At 34.2% G+C, this 25,432-nt stretch overlaps 2 protein-coding genes and 1 long non-coding RNA gene across 4 annotated transcripts; all 3 read left to right on the forward strand.

Moving 5' to 3' along the window:
• The first annotated feature begins 13,188 nt into the window (after positions 1 to 13,188).
• Positions 13,189 to 20,167, forward strand: LOC149923481 (uncharacterized). 2 transcript variants are annotated; one of them, XM_090159817.1, is made up of 7 exons: positions 13,189 to 13,442; positions 13,486 to 13,716; positions 14,493 to 14,836; positions 16,632 to 16,815; positions 17,442 to 17,515; positions 18,914 to 19,097; positions 19,165 to 20,167. In XM_090159817.1, exons 3-7 carry the CDS (start codon positions 14,816 to 14,818, stop codon positions 19,284 to 19,286), a joined length of 585 nt encoding a protein of 194 aa, XP_090015943.1. In that variant the 5' UTR covers positions 13,189 to 13,442; positions 13,486 to 13,716; positions 14,493 to 14,815; the 3' UTR covers positions 19,287 to 20,167. The 2 variants fall into 2 exon arrangements, with proteins under 2 accessions (XP_090015943.1, XP_090015942.1); XM_090159816.1 differs by having other exon boundaries at positions 13,195 to 13,442; positions 13,503 to 13,716.
• A 508-nt stretch (positions 20,168 to 20,675) lies between these two features.
• Positions 20,676 to 21,312, forward strand: LOC149923482 (uncharacterized). Its single transcript, XM_090159818.1, has 3 exons — positions 20,676 to 20,750; positions 20,825 to 21,044; positions 21,111 to 21,312. Exons 2-3 carry the CDS (start codon positions 20,825 to 20,827, stop codon positions 21,209 to 21,211), a joined length of 321 nt encoding a protein of 106 aa, XP_090015944.1. The 5' UTR covers positions 20,676 to 20,750; the 3' UTR covers positions 21,212 to 21,312.
• Positions 21,313 to 21,833: 521 nt separating this feature from the next.
• On the forward strand, positions 21,834 to 23,375 carry LOC149923483 (uncharacterized). The gene is made up of 3 exons (XR_016476841.1): positions 21,834 to 21,915; positions 21,980 to 22,193; positions 23,215 to 23,375. It is a non-coding gene; the product is annotated as an uncharacterized LOC149923483 (long non-coding RNA).
• Positions 23,376 to 25,432: the final 2,057 nt, after the last annotated feature.

A 25,432-nucleotide genomic window follows, 5' to 3' on the forward strand; every position in this document is an offset into this window, starting at 1 on the left:
AGGGTTAGGATCGTAGGCCCTTTTTTCATTTTTCAGAGATTTTCTTCCCTTTGAGGCAGTTACCATATGTATATCTTATTTTAATTAGCGAGCTCAAATTATTTCAGATTTCTTACTTCCAGCTGATCTGGGTTTTTTCAAATGCTCAATATGTGGGAAAGAGCTGTCCTCGAAAGCCAGTCTTAAAAGACACGTTATTAGGCACGGGGGTGTCTCTACTGTATACCGTTGCTCCATATGCGCTAGAGTTTTTACGTGGTGGCAGAGTTATGTACGTCACCGTAAGCAGTATCATGGAATTAAGTGTAATAATTAATGTATATTAATACTAATGAAATTACAGTAATTTCCTGTATTTATTATTTATCAAATAAACAGTTTTGGTTTTTGTTTTTGAAGTATTCTAATTTTTTTGTTGCATTTGTTTCAATTGCGGTTTACATGTAAGTCAACCAATGAAAGAACTAAAAGTATCTGACAATTTTATTGATATTATTGCAGATGAAAAATATACCTGTCCAATATGTCAGCGTAATTTTCGTTGGAAATCTCACGTTAAAAGACATATCGCTTCTATTCACTTAAAAGTCAGATATGATTGTAACATTTGCGGTAAATCTTATTGTAGAGATGATGAGTTAAAATTCCACCAAAAAAACCAACATCGCATTAAAATAGGTATGTGTGTAAAATTTCGTTACTGGATAATAAAAATATTAATTTTAAAAATTATTTTATTTTTCAGACTTGACCTACAAGTGAATGAATTCAAATATCTACTTTTTTATAATGGTTTTTTATGCGAGCTGATATACAAAGTCTTAGATTAATATTTTTAATATGTTTTCTCTGTAAATATGTGTACAGTCATTATATATTTAAAATGAATGTATTTTTATAGTTCAATTTTAAAAATGTGCCTTATAAATAAAATTGGAAACGGGATATTTTATTGTTCATAGTATTTGTTAAATCCCTTGTGATTGAACAGTTTATTAATTTTTTAATAAATTTCTATTCCAGATATTGCCAAAATAAGGTCATTTCATAAAAAGTTTTTTGAACCAATAATTCTGTATGACTCCGAAAGAGACAATACTTCAGCTATAAGATCTGATAAATTATACAACTGCAACTTATGCAGTATGGCTTATAGGAAAAAATCTACATTAGTCAATCATCTCAAAATGTACCATCAAGTTTTTAAGTTGAACAAAGAAGACTTATAACAAAAAGCTTAAAAATAATATAAAAAGTATTATTTTCATCCCAAAATTTTATATTTTTTGTTGTAAAAGTTTATTTAGTGCATTGAGTATTAGTATTTTAAATTTTTTTTAGTATTTTAATTATATTTTTATCCCCAATATTTCGATATATATTAAATTGTAAATAAGATACCTCTACTGGGTACAAAGCATTCAATGACAAAATAAAGAATTTGAATTATTTGACTCCCAAAATAATTTACAATTTCATTTAAGCCTATATACATATTGTGGTTTATATTTACACTTATGGGTATATTGAATATTCAATTTTGTACAAAATATGGTATTGTTTTAATATAAAATAGAGTTAATTTATTAGATTGTTGCTGCTTTTAATTGTGCTTTTTGTTTTCTGTACCAACTAACAACTTAGTTTTGTGTGGTCTTTACTTGTATTATGATTATTATTCTTATATAGGTAGTTTTGTTTTGTGCCAGTATCAAAAATTTATTTTTAAATTTTCATTTATGTAAGTCTAAAGTTGCCGAAATTTAGGGAAAAAATGGCAGATGGCGCTAGTGCTGTGGCGTTATGCGTTTTTGTTGCCCTATGAAAGGGACCTTTTATTTGTAAGGCTGTCTGTGGGTTTTAAACCACTCCAGGCTTTTGAAACTTTGCCAATTTGTTTTTGAAATGAACCCCAAGACATAAATTACTACACAACCTTCATGGTTGAGAAAATATGATTTTATCAAATGCATAATAAAACCTTGTAAATAATTACATCTCAGTGAATACATATGACAGAAATACACAATATTATTATATAAATAACTATACAGCCAATTTATAATAAACCGAAATTTTTGGTTAATTTGTATTTTTCTTTTTTAGGCTATCTTCCCATTAGACCAGGCTTGATAAATTTTGATACTGGCTCTAAATACAAAACCGGTTGTAAATCTGTTCAGCCTGTTATTTGCCCTTATTGCAATATTGTCATATCACGGGCTGGATACCTGAAAAGACACATTGCTAGAAGACACAAATTTGTTTAATTTAAATTGTGAAGGGTTTACTACTTGGCATACACGATTATCGATTTTCTTTTAAGGATTTTCCATCTATGGAAAAATCTAGAATTTAAGATTTGTAAATTTTTACTCAAATTGTTCAAAAGAGCTTAAAAAAACTTAATTTAGTAATTCTTATTATACTACAAATAATTATTATAATAGGCTAAAGCCAGAGTCGGATTAACCATGAGGCACCCAAGTTTTAAATTTTTCCTATTTATATTATGATACCATAAAATGATAATTTTTTTATTTTAATATCATTAAATTAAGGTTGAGTGTTTAATTTAAACATAAGCACCTGCGCCTGCACTGTTGCAGAACCAAATTGGACCCCAATTTTGGAGCTCTTGCTAATTAGTTGACCTTTAACTTTAACTTTCAATTATTAATAGTCTATTTAAACCACCGCTAACCAATTTAATCGGTAGTGGTTAAACCCCCTCTAAAACAGGTAGGGAGAACATGCTTTTTAAAAAGTCTGCGCGCAATAAAGCTAAAATCCAATCCATTCCCCATACGCGTTTTGTAGACTTAACATATTTTTAAATTTAATAACTCTTTGGTTAATTCGTTTCATAAGGCCTTCTATACACCAATTTTGCCTTAGTGATTGACTCTTGGAATATTGCATGTATCTAATAATTCTAATTCTACGGAATAAAGCAAATTTTGTGATTTGGCTGTGATATTTTATTGGAACGGGCTCATTACGTAGAAGACCAGTGAGTTAATGGCAGCCATCGCTAAGCGCATGGCAGCGCCTTGCTGTCATTATTTTGTTGCATGCCACGGTTTTATTTCATTTCGGTATTGATTTTATGGAGGCTGCCTCGACGTAAATTATCTCTTTCCCCTTTCCTCCCCCCCCCTCGGTTCACGCAAGCGCTCAGTCTGCCGGGATTCTATATTATAATATTAGCTGACTGGCCATTTTGTTTCAGTCAAACGGGGGGGAAATTACGTAGCCCGTACCCCATCCCCTTTCTTATTCCGCTATGTTAGGTCGTGGTCTCATTTTCAGCCCACGTCGAAACCGGATTTGAAGCGCTTCACTCCTACGAAAAGTTACCCCTTTTCGCGTACGCTCACGTAGTACAGGGTAGTTCGATTGTTACCGACTATTTCATCCTTGAAAACCCGGTTTACCGGTACGTTAGGGCAATATTACGTATCCTGTATATTAAACTACATTCTCGAGATTGTCTCGGGGCTCGTTCGTAAATAATTTCGCGTGTATTGTAGTGGTGGATTTTCTTACGGTTAGGAATGTAGTAAATCTCACCCGTTTTTTTTTTTAGAATTTCAAGATAAAATTTGTTAACATTATAGCCAATTTTTCCCTGAAAATTTTCAAATATTATTTATATAAAATAATTTAAATTAATGTATACGAAAGACTGCGAATTTCCCTATAAAACGCGCCTCAAATTTTTTCCACTTGTATTACTAAGAAAGTAAAATTTAACACTTTATACGCCTATATTAAAATGTGGGTAAAAATAGCGACCCACCCACCAAAATTTTAATTTATATGAAAGATCAATAAGAAACTACGCGTATAAATTCAAATTTCGTAGGGTGGGTCGACATTTTTACCCACCTTTTAATATAGGGGTATTAATGACGTACGTAACACTGCACCATTTTTTATAACGTGTATTTAACAAAACAACGGGTATCCTACGAAGCTACGTGTTGTATCTAAATCAGAATAATTATATCTGTTTTGCAAACGTGGCAAATAGTGGACAATATATTTCTATTGAAAAACCCCCTAAAAACATGGTTGGCAGAATAGTTCTTTTTATAAAATAACCTTGGCCATCTTGTTGAAATGTTGCCTTCCCGCTTCAGCTGTGGATCCGTTTTCTCTCCCACTAAAGAGTTTATGAACTCATTCTTAGGCATTGGCTGAACTATTCCAGGGCAACATTTCAACAAGTTGGGCAAGCGTAAAGACATTTTATAAAATCAACTATTAAATCAAGTGAATTTAAAAAAATCATTGATTTAAATCACATTATGTATTTCAATGGAGGAATCAAAAATGTCAAAAAATGGGCTTCTTAAAAAAATAAAATACAGAAAATCTGAGCAAACTATTTCAGATTTCATTTAATTCAAGGTTAGCTAACTGATAATAATAAAATATGCGTTAAATATACAGGAAAAGATCCATTAATGGTATAAAAATCAATCAATTCAATAAAATAAAAAAATCGATTGGTTTGATTTTTATTAAGAAAAAAAAACCCCCAACTTGGAAACCCAGAATATCGAGTGAGAAATTTCAAAAGAGCAACGGACCCTTATTGATTTTAAATTCGAGCCTTTTCCCCCTTGAAAACCTCTCCATGTTTCCTCCCGCACCTATGGACTATACTGGTGGCCGTGCTCGGCTCACACAGGTCGCGAATTTATCCATTACCCACGCCTTTAAGCGCGCTGTCGGTTAACGCTAGTTTCTATTTCATCATTAACCCTTTCGCCCGGATAGAGTTGAGAGGGGGGGGGGGGGGACTGACCTTTGCTATTGATTATTTTCTCTCATCTCGCTGTCGAAATTCGGACTTGGAGCGCGAGCAAAATATTTTTTTCATATCAAATTTTAACTATCGTTACAGGGTTATTTCTAATGCTTATGCCATCTTTAACTCCTTAGCTACGATAGAGTTGATAAAGAGAGAGTTAGGGTGGTCTGATTTTAATCAATTTGATTCTAATCAAGTGATTTTTTAAAGAAATAATTTAAATGAAGTGATTTTTTAAAGTAATAATTTAAATGAAGTGATTTTTTAAAGTAATAATTTAAATCAAGTGATTTTTTAAAGAAATAATTTAAATTAAGTGTTCTTTTAAAGAAATAATTTAAATCAAGTGATTTTTTAAATAAATAATTTAAATCAAGTGATTTTTTTAGAGAAATAATTTAAATCAAGTGATTTTTTAAAGAAATAATTTAAATCAAGTGATTTTTTAAAGACATAATTTAGATGAAGTGATTTTTTAAAGAAATAATTTAAATTTGATTTTTTAAAGAAATAATTTAGATCAAAAGATTTCTAAAAAAATAATTTAAATCATTTGATTTTTTAAAGAAATAATTTAAATCAAGTGATTTTTAAAGTAATATTTGGTTAAAGTGTGGTTTCAAATCAAGGGATTTTTAAATAAGTGATTAAAGTCGCGATTTCAAATTAAGTGATTCAAAAAAATAATTGATTAAAATCGGGATTCAAATCAACTGATTTTTTTAAAAAAAATCATTGCTTAAAATCTCTATTTAAATCGGTATATTTTAAAAATATTGATTAAAATCTAGATTTAAGTTAAGATATTTTTTAAATATTGGTTAAATCTCGATTTAAATCAAGTAATCTATACTTTAATGTATTTAAGCAAATGTACAGAACTATTTTATCTAGCAATGTCATTTCAGGGCAAACTAAACTAAATTATAAATTAATTAAGATTAATTGAAGTTTTAGTTTACATTACTGCAGCACTTCTTTATTAATCAAATTATCAAGAATAAAATAATAAAATGTTAAAAAAATGAAATAAAATCAATAGAAATCCGATTTAAAGGCCGACTACATAAATCTTCATTAGGGCTACTCTTTTTATTCCTTCTAAAAAGGAGGTGTAAAGAGAGTAAATCGGATTTTGTCGTCTGCTAGCCAGAGTTTATCCGCTAAAAAGGCCACAGGCAGCCATTTTGGAAAAATGTTTTTACTCCGCCTCAAACTATTTGACACCACAGAATCCGAGTAAATTGACGTCATAGCGTTACTCTTCTTACCCTACTCCGAAATCCTGGGATAAGAAAAAAAAAACACCTAGGAGATGTTATAAAATATGGGAGGTCACGTGTTTATGTTAGTTTTATAAGAGCGCGAGCTATTTCTTTATTTTAGAGACCGTGCGGAAAATTGCGCGTGTCAATTTATATGAAAGAATTGGAAATACCTATCTCCAAGCTTAAAACTATGCGCGTATAAAATATATATTTTTAAATATCATATCCATAATTCCGCGGTTAAGTTGAATGTTGTTTGACAATTTGGCGTTAACGAAATTGTCTTCAAAGACGCTGTATTGATATTTTCAGAACTGGCGACAAGTGGCTTTAGCGTGCATTGCTGCCCCGTTTGCGGTAAAAGGAGTCGGGCTTTCGCCTGGAAGTCGCATTTGAAACGGCACCTCGATGGTCATAACGGACCGACCTGCATCTGCAAAATATGCGGAACCGGCTACACCAGAGAATATAATTTGGTGAAGCATTTAGCCAAAGAGCATCGTATTCACTCCTTTAAAGGAGGACATATTTATTAATAAAGTATTATCACGTCAAATGTGACCTTCATTTCATACTGGCGAAAATGATACAATAAGCGCGGTTCGCGGAACTCCCAGCGATCCTATAATTCTTTAATGGTCGTATCGATTCCTATCATTCAATTTATCCTACATTTCCTATATTTAACTCAAGGTTGCCACACGCCAAGGAGAAGTCAGGGAATTTAAAAATGGGCCTAAAAAGTCGGGGAATTTTAAGAATTTGTAAAAAGTCAGGGAATTCAATTTTTTCTTGACTTCTTAAAGGTTTTACTCCAGATATATGACTAATTCTGTAATTATTATTTAATTCCTTGACAGTTTTGTGAATTATTTTAACGTTGCAATAGCCTCTGTACTTAAATATAAGTTGATTTAAATTTGTTAACTTCTGATAAAAGTAATATATAATGGTAAAATTGTCTTATTTTGGCTTTAAAAAGGCAGGGAAAAGTCAGAAAATTTTAATATGAAAATATTCTGGCTACCCTTGCGTCAAATTATTTTAAACATGCATACCCTATCTAAAATTCGTAAAATAACCCCGTGAAATAGACCATTTAGTTTCGAGATTTTCATCCTATAATAACTATAAACGTTTTTAGATTATTGTCTGGAAGTTCAGATTTTAATATTTTAACTCGAACCTTTTTCTAACGAAATTTACAACGTTAGCTTGGTATGTTTCAGATCGACCAGCCGTGTTTTGCGCGATTTGCAAAATGGAGTTCCACTTTAAGTCTCAACTCGATCGCCATTTAAGATCTTACCATTTTCTGAATCGTTTCAATTGCCCGCGTTGCACCCGATCCTTCGCGAGAAATTACGAACTCGAAAATCATTTAGAGGCCAAACACGGCCTACCTAGGTTTCAAAATCTTTAAATCCGACAACATTGTATCTTTTTTTTAAAGCAATAAAAATAACTTAGCGTTTTTATTTCACGTTTGTCTTTTTTTTTCGAAGAAAAAACTAATATTAACAATATTAAAACAAGTTGCCAGCTTTATATTTAATTTATTCCTGTTGCGAAATATGAGCTCACGCGTTATATTTGCGGGAAAAAGGCTCAACGTCTTAAGTACAAGTCCACCTTGGAGTGCCACATTAGGCAAGCTCACAGGATCAACAGACTCCAAAGCCCTCTTTGCCCTCGATCTTACACCAAACGGTCCGAACTGATTAAGTGTACTAATAAAACTCACTACTTCGAATAACTCCATTTTGTTTTTAATTCTAATTGGTAAACTGTTAATTCTAATTGGTAAACTGTTAATTCTAATTGGTAAACGGTTAATTATAATTGGTAAACTGCCCATTCTAATTGGTAATCTGTTAATTATAATTGGTAAACTGTTAATTCTAATTGGTAAACTGTTAATTCTCATTGGTAAACTGTTAATTCTAATTGGTAAACTGTTAATTCTAATCGGTAAACTGTTAATTATAATTGGTAAACTGTTAATTCTAATCAGTAAACTGTTAATTCTAATCAGTAAACTGTTAATTCTAATCGGTAAACTGTTAATTCTAATCGGTAAACTGTTAATTCTAATCAGTAAACTGTTAATTCTAATCGGTAAACTCTTAATTCTAATCGGTAAACTCTTAATTCTAATCGGTAAACTCTTAATTCTAATCGGTAAACTCTTAATTCTAATCGGTAAACTGTTAATTCTAATCGGTAAACTGTTAATTCTAATCGGTAAACTGTTAATTCTAATCGGTAAACTGTTAATTCTAATCGGTAAACTGTTAATTCTAATCGGTAAACTCTTAATTCTAATCGGTAAACTCTTAATTCTAATCGGTAAACTGTTAATTCTAATCGGTAAACTGTTAATTCTAATCGGTAAACTGTTAATTCTAATCGGTAAACTGTTAATTCTAATCGGTAAACTGTTAATTCTAATCGGTAAACTGTTAATTCTAATCGGTAAACTGTTAATTCTAATCGGTAAACTGTTAATTCTAATCGGTAAACTGTTAATTCTAATCGGTAAACTGTTAATTCTAATCGGTAAACTGTTAATTCTAATCGGTAAACTGTTAATTCTAATCGGTAAACTGTTAATTCTAGTCGGTAAACTGTTAATTATAATCGGTAAACTGTTAATTATAATCGGTAAACTGTTAATTCTAATTAGTAAACTTAATTCTAATCGATAAACTGTTAATTCTATTTGGTAAACTGTTAATTCTATTTGGTAAACTGTTAATTCTATTTGGTAAACTGTTAATTCTAATTGGTAAACTGTTAATTCTAATTGGTAAACTGTTAATTCTATTTGGTAAACTGTTAATTCTATTTGGTAAACTGTTAATTCTAATTGGTAAACCGGTGATTCTAATTGGTAAACCGTTAATTCTATTTGGCAAAACGTTAATTCTATTTGGCAAAACGTTAATTCTATTTGGCAAAATGTTAATTCTATTTGGCAAAATGTTAATTATATTAGGCAAAACGTTAATTATATTAGGCAAAACGTTAATTATATTAGGCAAAACGTTAATTATATTAGGCAAAACGTTAATTGTATTTGGCAAAACGTTAATTGTATTTGGCAAAACGTTAATTGTATTTGGCAAAACGTTAATTCTATTTGGCAAAACGTTAATTCTATTTGGCAAAACGTTAATTCTATTTGAAAAAACGTGAATTCTTTTTGGCAAAACGTTAATTCTTTTGGGTAAAACGTTAATTATATTTGGCGAAACGTTAATTATATTTGGCGAAACGTTAATTATATTTGGCGAAACGTTAATTATATTTGGCGAAACGTTAATTATATTTGGCGAAACGTTAATTATATTTGGCGAAACGTTAATTATATTTTGCGAAACGTTAATTATATTTGGCGAAACGTTAATTATATTTGGCAAACCTTTGACTCTATTTGGCAAACCGTTGATTATATTTGGTAAACTGTTGATTATATTTGGTAAACTGTTGATTATATTTGGTAAACTGTTGATTATATTTGGTAAACTGTTGATTATATTTGGTAAACTGTTCATTATATTTGGTAAACTGTTGATTATATTTGGTAAACTGTTGATTATATTTGGTAAACTGTTCATTATATTTGGTAAACCGTTCATTATATTTGGTAAACCGTTCATTATATTTGGTAATCCGTTGATTCTATTTGGCAAACCGTTTATTCTTATTGGCATACCGTTTATTCTTATTGGCAAACCGTTTATTCTTATTGGCAAACCGTTTATTCTAATTGGCAAACCGTTTATACTAATTGGCAAACCGTTTATTCTAATTGGCAAACCGTTAATTCTAATTGGCAAACCGTTTATTCTAATTGGCCAACCCTTTTATTATAATTGCCAACCCTTTTATTATAATTGCCAACCCTTTTATTATAATTGGCAAACCGTTTATTCTAATTGGAAAAGCTATCATTATAATTGGAAATCCTTTAAACCTATTTGAGAAACCTATCATTCTAATTGGAAAACCTATCAGTCTAGTTGCTAAACCGTTAAGTTTAGTTGGCATTTCATTTTAATTTAGTTTTTATTTTGGTTTATCCTAGGTGAAAATGTAAGCAAATGTCCCAAGTGTGGCCGAGAATCCCGTCATTTTAAGTACAAATCCAATCTTCGTAGGCACACCAATAGCGCCAGCTGCTTAGCCCAAAGCCTGGCTAGAAAGAAAATGTATTGAGTGTGGGCGTAATGGCGTTACACTTTTGAGACCATTTTGTTTCTTTCGAAGTTAATAAAATTGGCATTTCTAACCTTTTGGTTGTTTTGTTTTTATTATTTCAACCCCGTTAATAACAACCTACTTTGAGCTGACGCTATCACGAGAATCATTCTACATGTACGACAATTATTTACCTCACAAAACGTTTTGCAATTAAGCAACTGCAATATATTGCAGACCTTTCTACTATGAACGACGTGTCCCATGTGCGGTCAAGCTAATAAAGCATTTGAAATCTAAGCATTATATCAACCGCATTTTTTGCCGTTATTGCGAAAAATCGTTTTCCAGGCCGATGGACCACGCGAAACATCACATGTTGAAAGCCCACGGAATCGTCATTTCATTTTTGTTATCATATCTTTTAAGTTACACTTTCACTACCAAGATCTCGAATCAAACAGAAACGAAGTTTTTTTTTAAGAATTTGTATTTTTATGTTACCTTTTATATTGTATTTGAAATTGTGCCAATTTTACTACAATTTCCCAAATCAAAGTTTAGTGTTTAAACTATTGGTTTTTTACGTTTTTGTATGAATTATCAAATCAAATCATTAGTTTTATTCTTTGCTCATATATTTGAAATTATGCCATTTTACCACCAATATCTCAACTCACTCAAAAGATCTTTTTTGAAGTATTTTTTATGTTAGTTTTTAGCTTATATTTGAAATGAAGTCAATTTTATCACTAATATCTCAACTCAAAAGATCTTTTTTGAATTATTTTTACTTGTTTTTTTTTAACATATATTAGAAATTTTCAATTTTACCACTATTATCTCAACTCAAAAGATCTTTGTTGAAGTATTTTGTACGTTATTTAGTAGCATAATTGAAAATTTAACGTAAATATGTCAACTCAATAGATCTTTTTTGAAGTATATTTTACGTTTGGTTTTGGAATTTATTTGAAATGGTGTCGTTTTTACCACTAATATCTCAACTCAAAAGATAAAGTATTTTTACGTTTTTTTTTGCATATATTTGAAATAGTGCCATTTTTACCTCAATTCCAAAGAGCGTTTTATATCATTTATTTGAAAATTTTACTTTTAGTACCAATATCGCAACTCAGAAGAACGTTTTCGAAATAATTGTTTTTCTTTCTATTTGAAGTTGTGACAAGTTACTACCAATACCTCAAATCAAAAGCCCGTTGTTAAAGTCTTTGTTTAATCGTGATTTTCTTAACAAGTTTTTTAAAATTGTGACAATTTTACTACCGAGCTCTCAAATCAAAAGAAAGGTTTCGAAGTATTTGCTTTTTTTCGTTATTTATTTGAAAATTGTGACAATTTTACTACCGAGCTCTCAAATCAAAAGAAAGGTTTCGAAGTATTTGCTTTTTTTCGTTATTTATTTGAAAATTGTGACAATTTTACTACCGAGCTCTCAAATCAAAAGAAAGGTTTCGAAGTATTTGCTTTTTTTCGTTATTTATTTGAAAATTGTGACAATTTTACTACCGAGCTCTCAAATCAAAAGAAAGGTTTCGAAGTATTTGCTTTTTTTCGTTATTTATTTGAAAATTGTGACAATTTTACTACCGAGCTCTCAAATCAAAAGAAAGGTTTCGAAGTATTTGCTTTTTTTCGTTATTTATTTGAAAATTGTGACAATTTTACTACCGAGCTCTCAAATCAAAAGAAAGGTTTCGAAGTATTTGCTTTTTTTCGTTATTTATTTGAAAATTGTGACAATTTTACTACCGAGCTCTCAAATCAAAAGAAAGGTTTCGAAGTATTTGCTTTTTTTCGTTATTTATTTGAAAATTGTGACAATTTTACTACCGAGCTCTCAAATCAAAAGAAAGGTTTCGAAGTATTTGCTTTTTTTCGTTATTTATTTGAAAATTGTGACAATTTTACTACCGAGCTCTCAAATCAAAAGAAAGGTTTCGAAGTATTTGCTTTTTTTCGTTATTTATTTGAAGATTGTGACAATTTTACTACCGAGCTCTCAAATCAAAAGAAAGGTTTCGAAGTATTTGCTTTTTTTCGTTATTTATTTGAAAATTGTGACAATTTTACTACCGAGCTCTCAAATCAAAAGAAAGGTTTCGAAGTATTTGCTTTTTTTTCGTTATTATTTATCATTTATTTGAAATTGTCATTTTTACTACCGAGCTCTCAAATCAAAAGAAAGGTTTCGAAGTATTTGCTTTTTTTCGTTATTTATTTGAAAATTGTGACAATTTTACTACCGAGCTCTCAAATCAAAAGAAAGGTTTCGAAGTATTTGCTTTTTTTCGTTATTTATTTGAAAATTGTGACAATTTTACTACCGAGCTCTCAAATCAAAAGAAAGGTTTCGAAGTATTTGCTTTTTTTCGTTATTTATTTGAAAATTGTGACAATTTTACTACCGAGCTCTCAAATCAAAAGAAAGGTTTCGAAGTATTTGCTTTTTTTCGTTATTTATTTGAAAATTGTGACAATTTTACTACCGAGCTCTCAAATCAAAAGAAAGGTTTCGAAGTATTTGCTTTTTTTCGTTATTTATTTGAAAATTGTGACAATTTTACTACCGAGCTCTCAAATCAAAAGAAAGGTTTCGAAGTATTTGCTTTTTTTCGTTATTTATTTGAAGATTGTGACAATTTTACTACCGAGCTCTCAAATCAAAAGAAAGGTTTCGAAGTATTTGCTTTTTTTCGTTATTTATTTGAAAATTGTGACAATTTTACTACCGAGCTCTCAAATCAAAAGAAAGGTTTCGAAGTATTTGCTTTTTTTTCGTTATTATTTATCATTTATTTGAAATTGTCATTTTTACTATCGAGATCACAAATCATAACGTTTTCAAAGTATTTGTATTTTTCGTGATTTTTATTAACTATTTTGCAATTGTTACACGTATAATACCTCAATAAAATATTTAGAATTTGACGTCGTGTCTGATTACTTGCATTTGATTAATTAAGAGGGAGGGACTGAAGTCAGAAGAGGTACTGATAATAACTTATTTTTTTACAGTAAATTCCATGGCAATTACGAGAACTGATGTGGAAATATTCGAAGACGTGGCTCGCGCGTATGCCGAATCAAGTCGTAGAGTACCGCTGGAACTCGGATGTCACGAAACGGTAGGCCGTGGAGAACCCTTTCGCTGAAATCGCCGTGTTGAAGATGTCGCTCTTTTGCAGGTCCACATTGGATTCGGCGTCTACGTGCGCAACGACGCTTTGAGCCACGCTCTGGCCAACTCCACCACTGGCACTTTTTTCGCTCGAAAGCTGTTGCTGGAATTGTTCACCGAGGACGAGTTGGTCGGTTCGACCCTCAGCGGCCGGTCGAAACCGTTCAAGAACCAACCCGTCAAGAAACCGCTGGACAGGGTCCGCGTCGACGCCCTTCTCGGTTCGTTGCACGCGCCGTTGTCCCGATCGAGGGGTTAGCCACTTCAGAAATCCGACGTACATGTGGCGAGCCGGAATCAGCAGAAATTTAAATCTCGGGAAATCTGATGAAATATTGCAAAATCAATAGATTTATCGGAGATATTTTGGAAATGTTTGGTTAGAATCGTAAATATCGGAAATGTTTGGGAAGGATCGGGGAAATGTTTGGGAAGGATCGGGGAAATATTTGGGAAGGATCGGGGAAATATTTGGGAAGGATCGGGGAAATATTTGGGAAGGATCGGGGAAATATTTGGGAAGGATCGGGGAAATTTTTGGGAAGGATCGGGGAAATTTTTGGGAAGGATCCGGGAAATTTTTGGGAAGGATCGGGGAAATGTTTGGGAAGGATCGGGGAAATGTTTGGGAAGGATCGGGGAAATATTCGGAAAGGATCGGGGAAATGTTTGGGAAGGATCGGGGAAATGTTTGGGAAGGATCGGGGAAATATTCGGGAAGGATCGGGGAAATGTTTGGGAAGGATCGGGGAAATGTTTGGGAAGGATCGGGGAAATGTTTGGGAAGGATCGGGGAAATGTTTGGGAAGGATCGGGGAAATGTTTGGGAAGGATCGGGGAAATATATATTTCGGGATCGATTGGGAAATCCGTAAATACAGAAATTCAATAGAAATATCAATATTTATAAATAAGAAATCTGTTGCACATGGTTTATTCGAAGTGGCTAGCTCCTTGGTCTTAATTTGAAAGTTAGTGACACGCATTTTCATGGCAGATTTCACACTGAAGAGCTTCCCAGACTCAAGGCGATCTGATATCATGAATTCCTTGGCTAATAAATTAAAAGAAATGGGATATAAGAGAAATGTAACGAAATTCGTTAACAAATAAACATATATGATACACAACCCATAATGTATTTCTCGTCCTTATAATTTGGGATAACATTCGCTTGTAAGCGGCGTTTTTCTCAAAGCAAAGCGATAATTTTATATTGCAGATGTGAAACATTGGAAGTTGGAGCCAGTTATTGATCGCAACTTGATAGACTTAACCTACGAAGACCCCAATGAGTCCGCCGAACAATTTTGGGAAAAGATGGGAAACGAAGATTTATACGTGGGTTATTGGTTTTCCAACTATGACTACGGTTACATGGGGCTCTGAACGTCGACGTAGGGAAACGTCGACTTTCGACGAACTTCGACGTTCCGAAAAGGGGAGCGGTTACATCAAAGAGTATAAAAACTACGTAACCTAGAGATATAATGACGGTCGAAAGCAGTAAAGGAAGTTGTAGCAACCGCGGGGGGGGGGGAGGCACTCAGTAAATTTCCACTTCAAATTTCGGTACCGCAGCGCCACTACGGCAGTATTTAGTACAATAAATAATAAAACCGGAGAAAAATGGCAGTTACGGTGTTGCGGAGGTGCTAAATTTGGCATTTTGTCTAATATCTGTTAATTCAAAAAAGTGACAGTAATTGGTTACTGTTTCGTGAATTTTTTAGTTAGAATTTGTGGATTCGTTGTTTCGGTGTTTATTTTAATAATCAGCTAGGCTAATACCCAAGGCACCACCTTAGGCCTAAGTCATCATGCGACTTTTGAAGCCCTTAATTCAGGTGGCCGGGTTACAATGCGTAGGAGGGTGGTGGCAAGCCCTGCATGCCACGAGATCGAGCCAACAGCTCCCTACACTAACTATTACCGTTAACCTAGACAAGTTTGTATGGAAGGGGAAACCGAAGAACTCGGGGGAAAACCCCTTAAACCAGTGGGGAGAGAACTTGCAAACTCAACGCAGAAGGAGTGGTTCCGAGTTTTCACCCAGTGCCACAAGCTGGGATCGAACCCGGCTCCTCTTGCTGCGAGGCGAAAGTGCTAACCACTCCGCCACCCCACTTCCAAAAGTGAAGAATAAGGCGTTTGTTCTCTAACGTTGCCAAGTCCTAAAGGTAACCAATTCCTTAAGGAATTTTCAAGAATGTTGAACTAAATCAAAATGATTGCCACTTAAAACTGCCGTAGTGGCGCTGCGGTACCGAAATTTGAAGTGCAAATTCACTGAGTGACTTCCCCCCCGGTTGCTACAACTTCCTTTACTGCTTTCGACCGTCATTATATCTCTAGGTTACGTAGTTTTTATACTCTTTGGTTACATGATCGTCGTTTCAAAAAATACAACGGATTTCTCCCTCCAAAACAGGGTATTTTTCCGCTCCTTAAAAATATGCTTTACTTGCGTTTTATTAGTATATAATTTTAAGTAAAGTTTCTATTGCTATTCAATTATAAAATAATACATTTTTAAATATAAATATATCAAGTATTTCATATAATAATAATATATAAAATGACATCTTTCATACGTTGAATAATTTATTATATAAATTAATTATAAATTATGTTCATTATATTTTCAGTATAATTTAAAAAGTTTCATAAATTATAAATTGCAATTTGTAGTTAGTAAAATGTTTCGAAATATTTGAAATTATTTATAAATTAATAGGAAATAAAATTAAGTATATAAAATAATATTTATATAATTATTATATAAATATAAAAATAAATATAAATAGTAAATAAATATTAATAAATATAAAAAACTCTAATTAAAACGAATTTATTTCGGAACAGTCGGATATGCGGTAGGAAAAGTCCCTACTGGCCAAGGAAACGTCGTCGTAAAGAGGTTACACGCAGCGCCGAACGTCGACGTAAGGCGTTAAATCGACGGTTTGAGGTAGTTTTCGTTAAGTCGACGTATCTCTTCGAACGTCGACGTTCGTGTGGTTACATGAGAAAAATAAACGTCGACGTTTCCTTACGTCGACGCTCCGAGCTCCATGTAACCGTAGTCTATGTCCGCCAATAATTCGACTGTCAATCACTGAGTTTCGTTTGCCAGGTGGATTTGGGAGGTGGTCTCGGATTAAAATCGTCTTTCATCTACCACATCTATCTCAGGAAACCTAATTCGGGGACCTTCTTTGTCCGGAAAATCTTCAAGGAAGCTTTTTCGGAGGAAGAACGTCTGCTGCTTAAGAAAAAAGGACTCCCCAGAAATTGCAAGAAGTGTAACGCGCTTATCGGTAGGATGCGATTCATTCAGACTGTAAAACAACACCATAAGTGACATAATGACAATAAGTTTGTCAATTAGGAAGAAATATCACCTGACTGATTGTCAGAGTTGTTACGACATTGAAGATTTAGTTCGCGGAATGCCTAAATACGCCAAAGTTGCGAATCCAAGTCGAAGTTGGCCGGGAGAGGGTCAAGCTATAACAGAGAATTTGCTATAAAAAGAATATGAAGTGTCATACTTATAAGAATTATGTTACTTATGATAATACTATAGGGTAATCACGGGTTATTTTTCTGTTTCCCCGCGTAGATTTTACCGAGAAATACTTCCCTCGCACCAGTAGGAGCGAGATTAGGACCGCGTTAAAGATGAAAGTTTGGGAATTAGGCGTTTCTCTGTGAAGATTCATTTACTTATTTCCACATCCCATTTACACCGTAACGTGTATTTTCTGTATTTTTAGCAATAAACGTTGTTCGTAAATATTTTTACCGTTTCAATTAACGAAATATAGCTTCGACCGTCTTGTTTTTACAGACATTTTAAACTAAACGTTATAGGTTGATGGGCGGGGGCTAGCAGGTGTGCTACGCTTAATAAAAACGCTTAAGATGTGTTGTTCATTTTCAGGCTTTTTACCAGACTTGGACTCCACTGAATCGTTTTGGGAACGGATTAGAAACGAAGACCTTTCATTACCCCCTGTTAGTATTATATTTTTGAGTCGTTAATATTTCTTCCCTGTTATTACCCTTTCTCGAAGGAGGCTAACCACTCAACGATATTGTGTACACCGGAATACATATTATTATTTTATAATACGATATTTATTATTTCTAAATTACACAGGGTTCGTAGATTCTGTGTAATACTGTAATATACCAAATATTTTTGAGATTATGCATTTTTCCAGGAATTCATATTACGTGATTATTATACGGTAAAAATTGATAGTACCTACAGTATTATTATAAACGATAACATTCGGTAATGTATGATAATAGTTTGGTAGTATACGATACACGAAAGTACTTGGTAATACACGAAAGTACTTGGTAATACACGAAAGTACTTGGTAATACACGAAAGTACTTGGTAATACACGAAAGTACTTGGTAACACACGGAAGTACTTGGTAACACACGGAAGTACTTGGTAACACACGAAAGTACTTGGTAACACACGGAAGTACTTGGTAACACACGAAAGTACTTGGTAACACACGAAAGTACTTGGTAACACACGAAAGTACTTGGTAACACACGAAAGTACTTGGTAACACACGAAAGTACTTGGTAATACACGAAAGTACTTGGTAATACACGAAAGTACTTGGTAATACACGAAAGTACTTGGTAATACACGAAAGTACTTGGTAATACACGAAAGTACTTGGTAATACACGAAAGTACTTGGTAATACACGAAAGTACTTGGTAATACACGAAAGTACTTGGTAATACACGAAAGTACTTGGTAATACACGAAAGTACTTGGTAATACACGAAAGTTACTTGGTAATACACGAATGTACTTGGTAACACACAAAGTACTTGGTAACACATGAAAGTACTTGGTAACACATGAAAGTACTTGGTAATACACGAAAAGACTTGGTAATACGCATTTACACGAAAATACTTGGTAATACGCCGTTACACGAAAATAATTGGTAATACACCGTTACATGTAAATAATTGGTAATACAGTTACACGAAATACTTGGTAATACACAAAAATTAACGTTACACGAAAATACTTGGTAATACACAAAAATTAACGTTACACGAAAATACTTGGTATTACCGAATTACTCTTAAATATTTGATAATACGCGGTATTACACAATACTACATCTTTGGATTTGATATTACTAAGTAGTGTACACCAAAAATCATGATATTTGCGTAATACATAAAATATTTTGTAAATACACGCGAACAATCGGAAAAACTTGACAACACACTAGAATACTTAGTTGTGCATTTTATTATCTTACTAAATTTGACCGTTTTTTGAATATTACGAAGTAAAAGTGGGTGCAGAGAAATCCGCGAGTGGTTGAGCCCCTCGCCTATTCTGAATCTTGATGTTTGGATTTAGGTTGACATCGGCGGAGGGATTCGCTTAGAACGCTCTTTCATTTTCGCCATCCATTCCCTGAAGCCTAAATCGGGGACGTTTTTCATTCGCAAACTGTTCTTGAACATGTTTTCGAAGGACGAAATCGAATGCTTTGATCGCGACGGAGTTCCCTGGTATTCTAATAAACTGCGAGCCATGCTTGGTACGTTGCTTTTGCGGGCCAATGAAATTCGCTTCATTTGTGACGTAAATGTTGTTCATTTTCGCAGAATTTACCGAGAAGTACTTCCCCGGATCGACGGAACGCGACTTAAAAACGACCATTCTGCAAAAAATCAGAGAAGAAAGAGACCACAAAGCGACTAGGCGACATAGAAAATGGAATTTTTAGTAATTTCCACTATATAAAAAAAAATAATTAATGTCTAAATACCGTGTGCTTTTCTTTATTATCTAATCTTTATCTTACGAGACAAACATCGCCAAAGTTTTCTATGCCCACAAAATCGCGGTTCAAAAACTTTCCCTGGCGAATGTAGGAGTATTTACTTATATAAAAGTATATATTTCTTATATTACAGTCTTAGAAAGTGACCATATGATGTATTTCGCCCGCACTATTTTTCCTTCCAAAATGTCTGTAGAAAAAGCAATAGAAGCTCGCGAAAAACTTAGCAATAGACGATGATAACTTCTGCCTTAAGGAGGCTTATTCTTCTGGCATCGCTTATACCTCTTACGAATAAGAGCTTGTTTGAGTTATAATATCCTAACCCGTGTTCCGATGCCCAATGAAAAAGCTACTAGGGCAATTTTTACATTCACGAACCGACTACCGTAGTGATTATAAAGTTAGTGTCGCGGTCTTGCGGAGTAATGGTTAGCGCGTCGTTTCTCAAGCATCAACTGAAGCTTTTCCCTAGCGGCACTAGATTCATTCGGAAACTTTTGTTGAAAGTGTTCCAGCCTCAGGAACTCCGTAATTTCACCGTGATGGGCAAAAAGTGGTATTTTGACGTTAATACATCTGCATAGTTGGACTTGGTGCGTTATCACTCCATGATTGGTACGCTATATTTTATTTCGTACAGCACGAATATGATCTGACAAATTGCGGGATATTTTCGGATCGTTAAATCTGTAATATACATTGACCGTCGATTGTCTAAAGTCCAGAGAAGGGCCTGGCTGGAACCCTCAACCATTCATTGTTCCCCCATTTCCTACGTTGAATAAACAGAATTTAATTCTTTTTTAAAGCGTCTTTTCATTTCACCTTGCTATAATATATGTTCTTTAAGGAAAAGTTAGACAAAGAGAGTTACAATTGGGATTGGTCTTTGTCTATAAATAGCTTTTATGTTTACCGGTAAAGGGCAACTAAGAGTGAGGCTGCTGCAATGGAGAAAAGCTAAGGCGTCATGTTGTAATGCAATTTCAAGGCGTCACTGTGATGATAGTTAGAGCCCCCTCTATGACCAGGTGTTTTACCCTCCATTCTCCGGCTGATGTCATAGTGACTCGTTTAAACTGTTTTACAGCATGACCGCTTTCTATTGAAGGACTTACCACCACCCTCCTACGCGTTGTAACCAGGGTACCTCAATTATTCACTTTAAAAGTCGTTTGATTGGGTATTAGCCTAGCTGATTATAATTTTATTTCTCTAAGCTACCGCCTACGCGTCTAATCTCAATTTTCCAAACATAAATGGCATAAATTAGATGGAGACTAAATTCCAATTGTAACACGGCTTCAAATTCCGAGACATCTATCTGTAGTCAAGTGTTTTGTTTTACTCGCAGGGTTTAACATTTTGGAGTCACGTTGGAAATCCCTCCAACCCGTTGATACCGTAAGACTGCTCGTTTTTAATTAGCTCGTACAGTTTTCAACTGAGACATTTACACGCTATAATGTGGTTCTTAGATGGACATTGGACACGGCGTCCTGATCAGCAAACGTTTCGTAAAAGATATGCTTATCAGGTGCGCCAGCGGTACTCGTTTCGCCAGGAAGCTGCTATTGGAAGTGTTCGATGCGCAGGAGCTAAGTACTTGCACGATCATTGGTCGGGAATGGAAACCGGAAAGCGGTAGTTACGACGAGTGTGATCGTTTGGATCCTCGAAGACTACAAGCTGTCGTTGGTACGATCATATCACAAACATTCGCGTTATTACCTCTTCCCGGCTTAACAGTTAGGCTTATTTCAGAGTTTTGTCTCAGCAAGTACCCAACGTCGACGTACGACGAAATAATATACACCATCACCAGTAAAATGCGTGAAATTAAGAAGCGAGTCAGAACCAGCTAACTGATAGGTTTGGACGAGGCTCGCCTACCTTGAAATCCAGAATTATTTTGTATTTGTAAAGCCCTTTCAATAAAGTAATTTCAAATAAAATTCGTTTGTCTTTAGTAATACAATCCGACATTTTGTTTAAATAAGCGCCAAAAGGATAACCTAACGCGAATTCGACATTTCCAGCTATCTCGTATGAAGGTCTTTATCAATCAAATTCGGAGAGTCAGGACGATTCCAACGTAAATAACGCCTTTTTTAAAAATATTTCCGTCTTTAATACGCGTTAACGAACCAACATAACGAGTATGATTTATTTTTCGTAGATGCTGGTAATGGTGGAAAACTATCGGGGCATTCCGACGCTGCGCTACAAAGGCTTCGCTTTCCACCGGAACGGAAGCCATCGAAGAAATAATCTAGTCAGGTCCGAATACTGGAGATGCGTCAACTATCTCAAAGACTTCTGCAAAGCCAGATTGGTCACCGAAAACGGCGTCATCAAAAGCAGCTGCGATCAACATAGCCATTTGTAGAATTTTCCTTTATTTGAATTTCGCTTCGTTAAATTCATCGAATAAATGCTTTTGAAATCAAGAAACGATTTTGTCAATCAATCATTATTCGACGATATTACGGTCTTCGACTAATGTTTGCTTACGTCTATAGGGCAATACGAAATATTTTCGCTCGGACAGCCGGATTCGGATCAAAAAGTTGGTAAACTTCTTTCGCGTTTATTTCTGTTCTCTCGAAAACTGACGGTTTAACACTGCGCAGGTGGACATAGGGAATGGCGTACTGGTGGCCCAAACAGCTATCGATGCCGCCTTGTACAAGTCTCCTAAGGGCTCTCATTTTGCCCGGAAAATACTCATGGAGGTATTCCACGTCGAAGAGTTTCGGAATACGACCCTTTACGGGAAAGGAGCCAACGGCAGGCACCTCAGCAACAACTCCAGATTGGATCCCGTACGATACCAGGCCGTCGTTGGTACGGCAAAACAAAACTGTCTTGCAGGGCATTAAACATGGTATACACTGACAAATAATTAGAAACGCGCCGAAACAAATTTTTTTCTCAAATTTTGAAATCTGTACTCTTCAGGCAGATAGTTTCCATGATTATAGGAAACTCCTCAATGGTTTAAATTATGATTTTATTCAAGTACGTGACTATTACGAAACGAATATTTCATAATTTATCAATATTTCGCTGAAGTAAGCGCTATTTATACTTTCGAAAGCGTTTTAATTTACCATAAAAATACAAGTGAAAATAAGCTGGCGACGGACATTGCTCATTGATTTGTAAACGAAGTTTAATGCCCCTTAACGGTGGAAGGATACCGTGATGGCTACCGTCTTGGATTCTAGTTTCGGTTCCACACTTTTGTGTTTCCATTTGCACTCACTAAAACCTAGGAGCAACAAACACAAGGAGAACGCAGCTAGCCTTTAAACACGCTAACGAAGAGTTGTGTACGAATTTCATTGGACGAGCGTCACGAGCCTTTACGCTGAGCGTTTTACGGGTGGGGGGGGGAAGACAATTTCCGAATTTTCCCCTTCCGACGGCAGCAGGCGCTAAAGCGTCTAGCCAATGAAAAATGTACACAAGAAAATCCACGACTTTTGACGAGTTGCGTTCTCCTTGTGTGGGGTGCTGTGCTATCAAAAACTATTTTAAGCACTAGAGGAAAGTTCGATTTGTAGGTAGAAAAGTAGTTTTTGAGAGGAAAATTCTATTTAAATATAAATAAATAGTTTTGAAGAGGAAAATTCTATTGAATATGTTGAAAAATTATTTTTCATAGGAAAGTTCGATTGGTCATCAGAAAAGTATTTTAGAGAGAAAATTTCTATTTGTAGGTAGGAAATAGTTTGTGGGTGTTTATTTCCAATCAGAGGTGTGGATCTGTTAACTAGATACCCAATTGTTGGTAGGCCAAGGTATTTTTTCGTCTTCACATACCGAACAAATCCCACTAAACGAAGTTGATTAATTAATACAGATTATACAACTCAACTTTACCCTGAAACAACTTACGAAGAAATTCGAAACTCCATTCAAGCTAAAATCTGCGAAATTAAGAAAAAATTACATCAATTTTAAAATTTTTGCATCCTGTTTTAAAAAGCATTAAGTTAAGATGAATAAAAAATGTTGTTGGTTTTTATTAGTTTTTTTTGATATATTCCCATATTTACGGTGGAATTTAAGATATAACGAGTATAATAACGCGGGGAAATATTTTATATAGAAAGAAACAAGATACTTCATGAAACATATTTATTTAAAATTATAACATTTAAATTTGTTTACAAGGGCGAGTCTAATTTGAATCGTGGCTTGAAAACAGACTGCAGTCCGAAAACTCGCCGTTGTAAACAATTTTAATTACCTTCATGTAGTATCTGGTTTCTTTCTATATAAAATATATTAATTATTGATTTTACCATGACTTTTAAACCATTTATTCTGCTTATCACACTTTTATGCATTTAGGAAAATTTACAAACAAAATTCAGAGTGAAATAGTCGCAATTAATAATGAAATAAAATTGACATTAATTTAATTACCAATACACTTTAAGAGGACAAAGAGGCATAAAATGTGTAAAAATCAATTAAAATAAGATAAAATCAGGTTTTCTATTTAAAAAAGTCAACGACCTTAAGAATGTGGTCTACATTCCTGCACGCTCTTCTTTCGCGTTTTAGAGCAGGTTTATTGTTAAATTCGTGTATATCTTTTCGTTAGGTTCGAACGTATATCGCAACCGAAACCTGGAACCAAATGGATTTTGCTTGCCCCAAACCGAGGAAAAAGTTAGAAATTTTATCTCAATTCATTTATTTGATTTTTGATAAAATTATTCTAATTCGCTTAGGTTGATATCGGCAATGGCACCCTTTTGGACGCCACTCTAGTCAATGATCTTATTAGCGTTTGCGACAATGGCAAGAAATTCGCCCGTAAATTGCTTCTGTACGTTTTTACTCTGGACGAATTACTAAACTCCACACTCACCGGCAAAAGGAGCAGAAACGGGGAGACTGCCGTGTTAGATCCACGGAAATACGAAGCTATCATAGGTATAACCAAAAGGCACATAATAACAATAAGTATGACACTTCCTATTGCTTTAATGCTAATTTTCTAACCGAACCTTTTTCCGTCACTGATACTCTCTTCAAGCTGTGACTGGGACTCGCGACTTACCGTTTTGGATGACTACTTTTTGATAAAAATTTAAGCCTAATATCGGAGAGCACGTTCTGGAGTCGCGAGGGGCTTTGGCTTTGTTTTGAAGCCCGCGTGCGAATCACGCGTGATGAAAAAATATGAGCTCGTGGTGCCGGGAAAAACTATTTTAATTTTTATAATTTTAGCCTAATATTCCGCCTATCTATCGGAAACCATGTATTTCGGCTTAGCGGAAGTCTCGCGTATTTTAGACACTAGAGGGCTCTGGGCTGAGAAAAAATCTTGATTACGCAATAACTATGAAAATCAGTTTGGTTGTAAATCTCGTTAATTGTCATACTTATTGTTATTATGTTACTTATGGTATAACCAATAATACCTGCAGGGTAACAGAGAATATCCGGGTAGCACTGTCGTCTCGTGATTTCGGATAATAAACCACGCCCCTTCGCCTTTCCCAGTGCAATCTTCCCGCCCTTTCTACCTGTAAGGAGGAAGACACCTTGGTATTATCTTAAGCTCTCTCTCTCTCTCTCTGTGTGTAGGCCGATAATATCTTCCGGAAATCATGAAAACACAGGCTATAGTTACGCCCACATATTATCTGTTAACCCGAATACATTCTTGGTGATAGGGTTATCAGGGTTGCCACAATACCTGGAATTCATGGAAAAGTCGGGGAATTTTATAAACTAGTATACAATTCGGGGAATTTAATTTTGCAAATGGAAAACATTAATCAAAGTATGACTTAAAAATTGTCAAAAGATGACAAAATAAGTGAAAAAAAATCTGGAAATGGTCAAAGAAAACGAGAAAAATTGCGAGAATTAAAACTGGCAATCCTGGTAATGATCCATAATTACGATCAGCGGCTGTACACTCATATTTGGTTATTTTTCGGAATAGCCTTTGCATTGCGAAAATATCCGGATTCTATCTACGCCCACATCAAGTATTGTTTGGCAAACAAAGTATGCGCCATACGAGAACTACCCAAAAGGAAATGTCTCAATATTTA

Source organism: Leiobunum rupestre, chromosome 10 (genome assembly GCF_980474605.1).
Source record: "Leiobunum rupestre chromosome 10, qqLeiRupe1.1.hap1, whole genome shotgun sequence".
Lineage (NCBI taxonomy): Eukaryota > Metazoa > Arthropoda > Arachnida > Opiliones > Sclerosomatidae > Leiobunum > Leiobunum rupestre.

Coding starts and splice junctions, on each gene's coding strand:
- LOC149923481 (XM_090159817.1), top strand. CDS start 14,816: ATGGGAAACGAAGATTTATAC. Junction 14,837..16,631: donor TGGGAAACGAAGATTTATAC/GTGGGTTATTGG, acceptor TTCGTTTGCCAG/GTGGATTTGGGAGGTGGTCT. Junction 17,516..18,913: donor AAGACCTTTCATTACCCCCT/GTTAGTATTATA, acceptor GTTTGGATTTAG/GTTGACATCGGCGGAGGGAT.
- LOC149923482 (XM_090159818.1), top strand. CDS start 20,825: ATGGACATTGGACACGGCGTCCTGATCAGCAAACGTTTCGTAAAAGAT. Junction 21,045..21,110: donor AAGACTACAAGCTGTCGTTG/GTACGATCATAT, acceptor GGCTTATTTCAG/AGTTTTGTCTCAGCAAGTAC.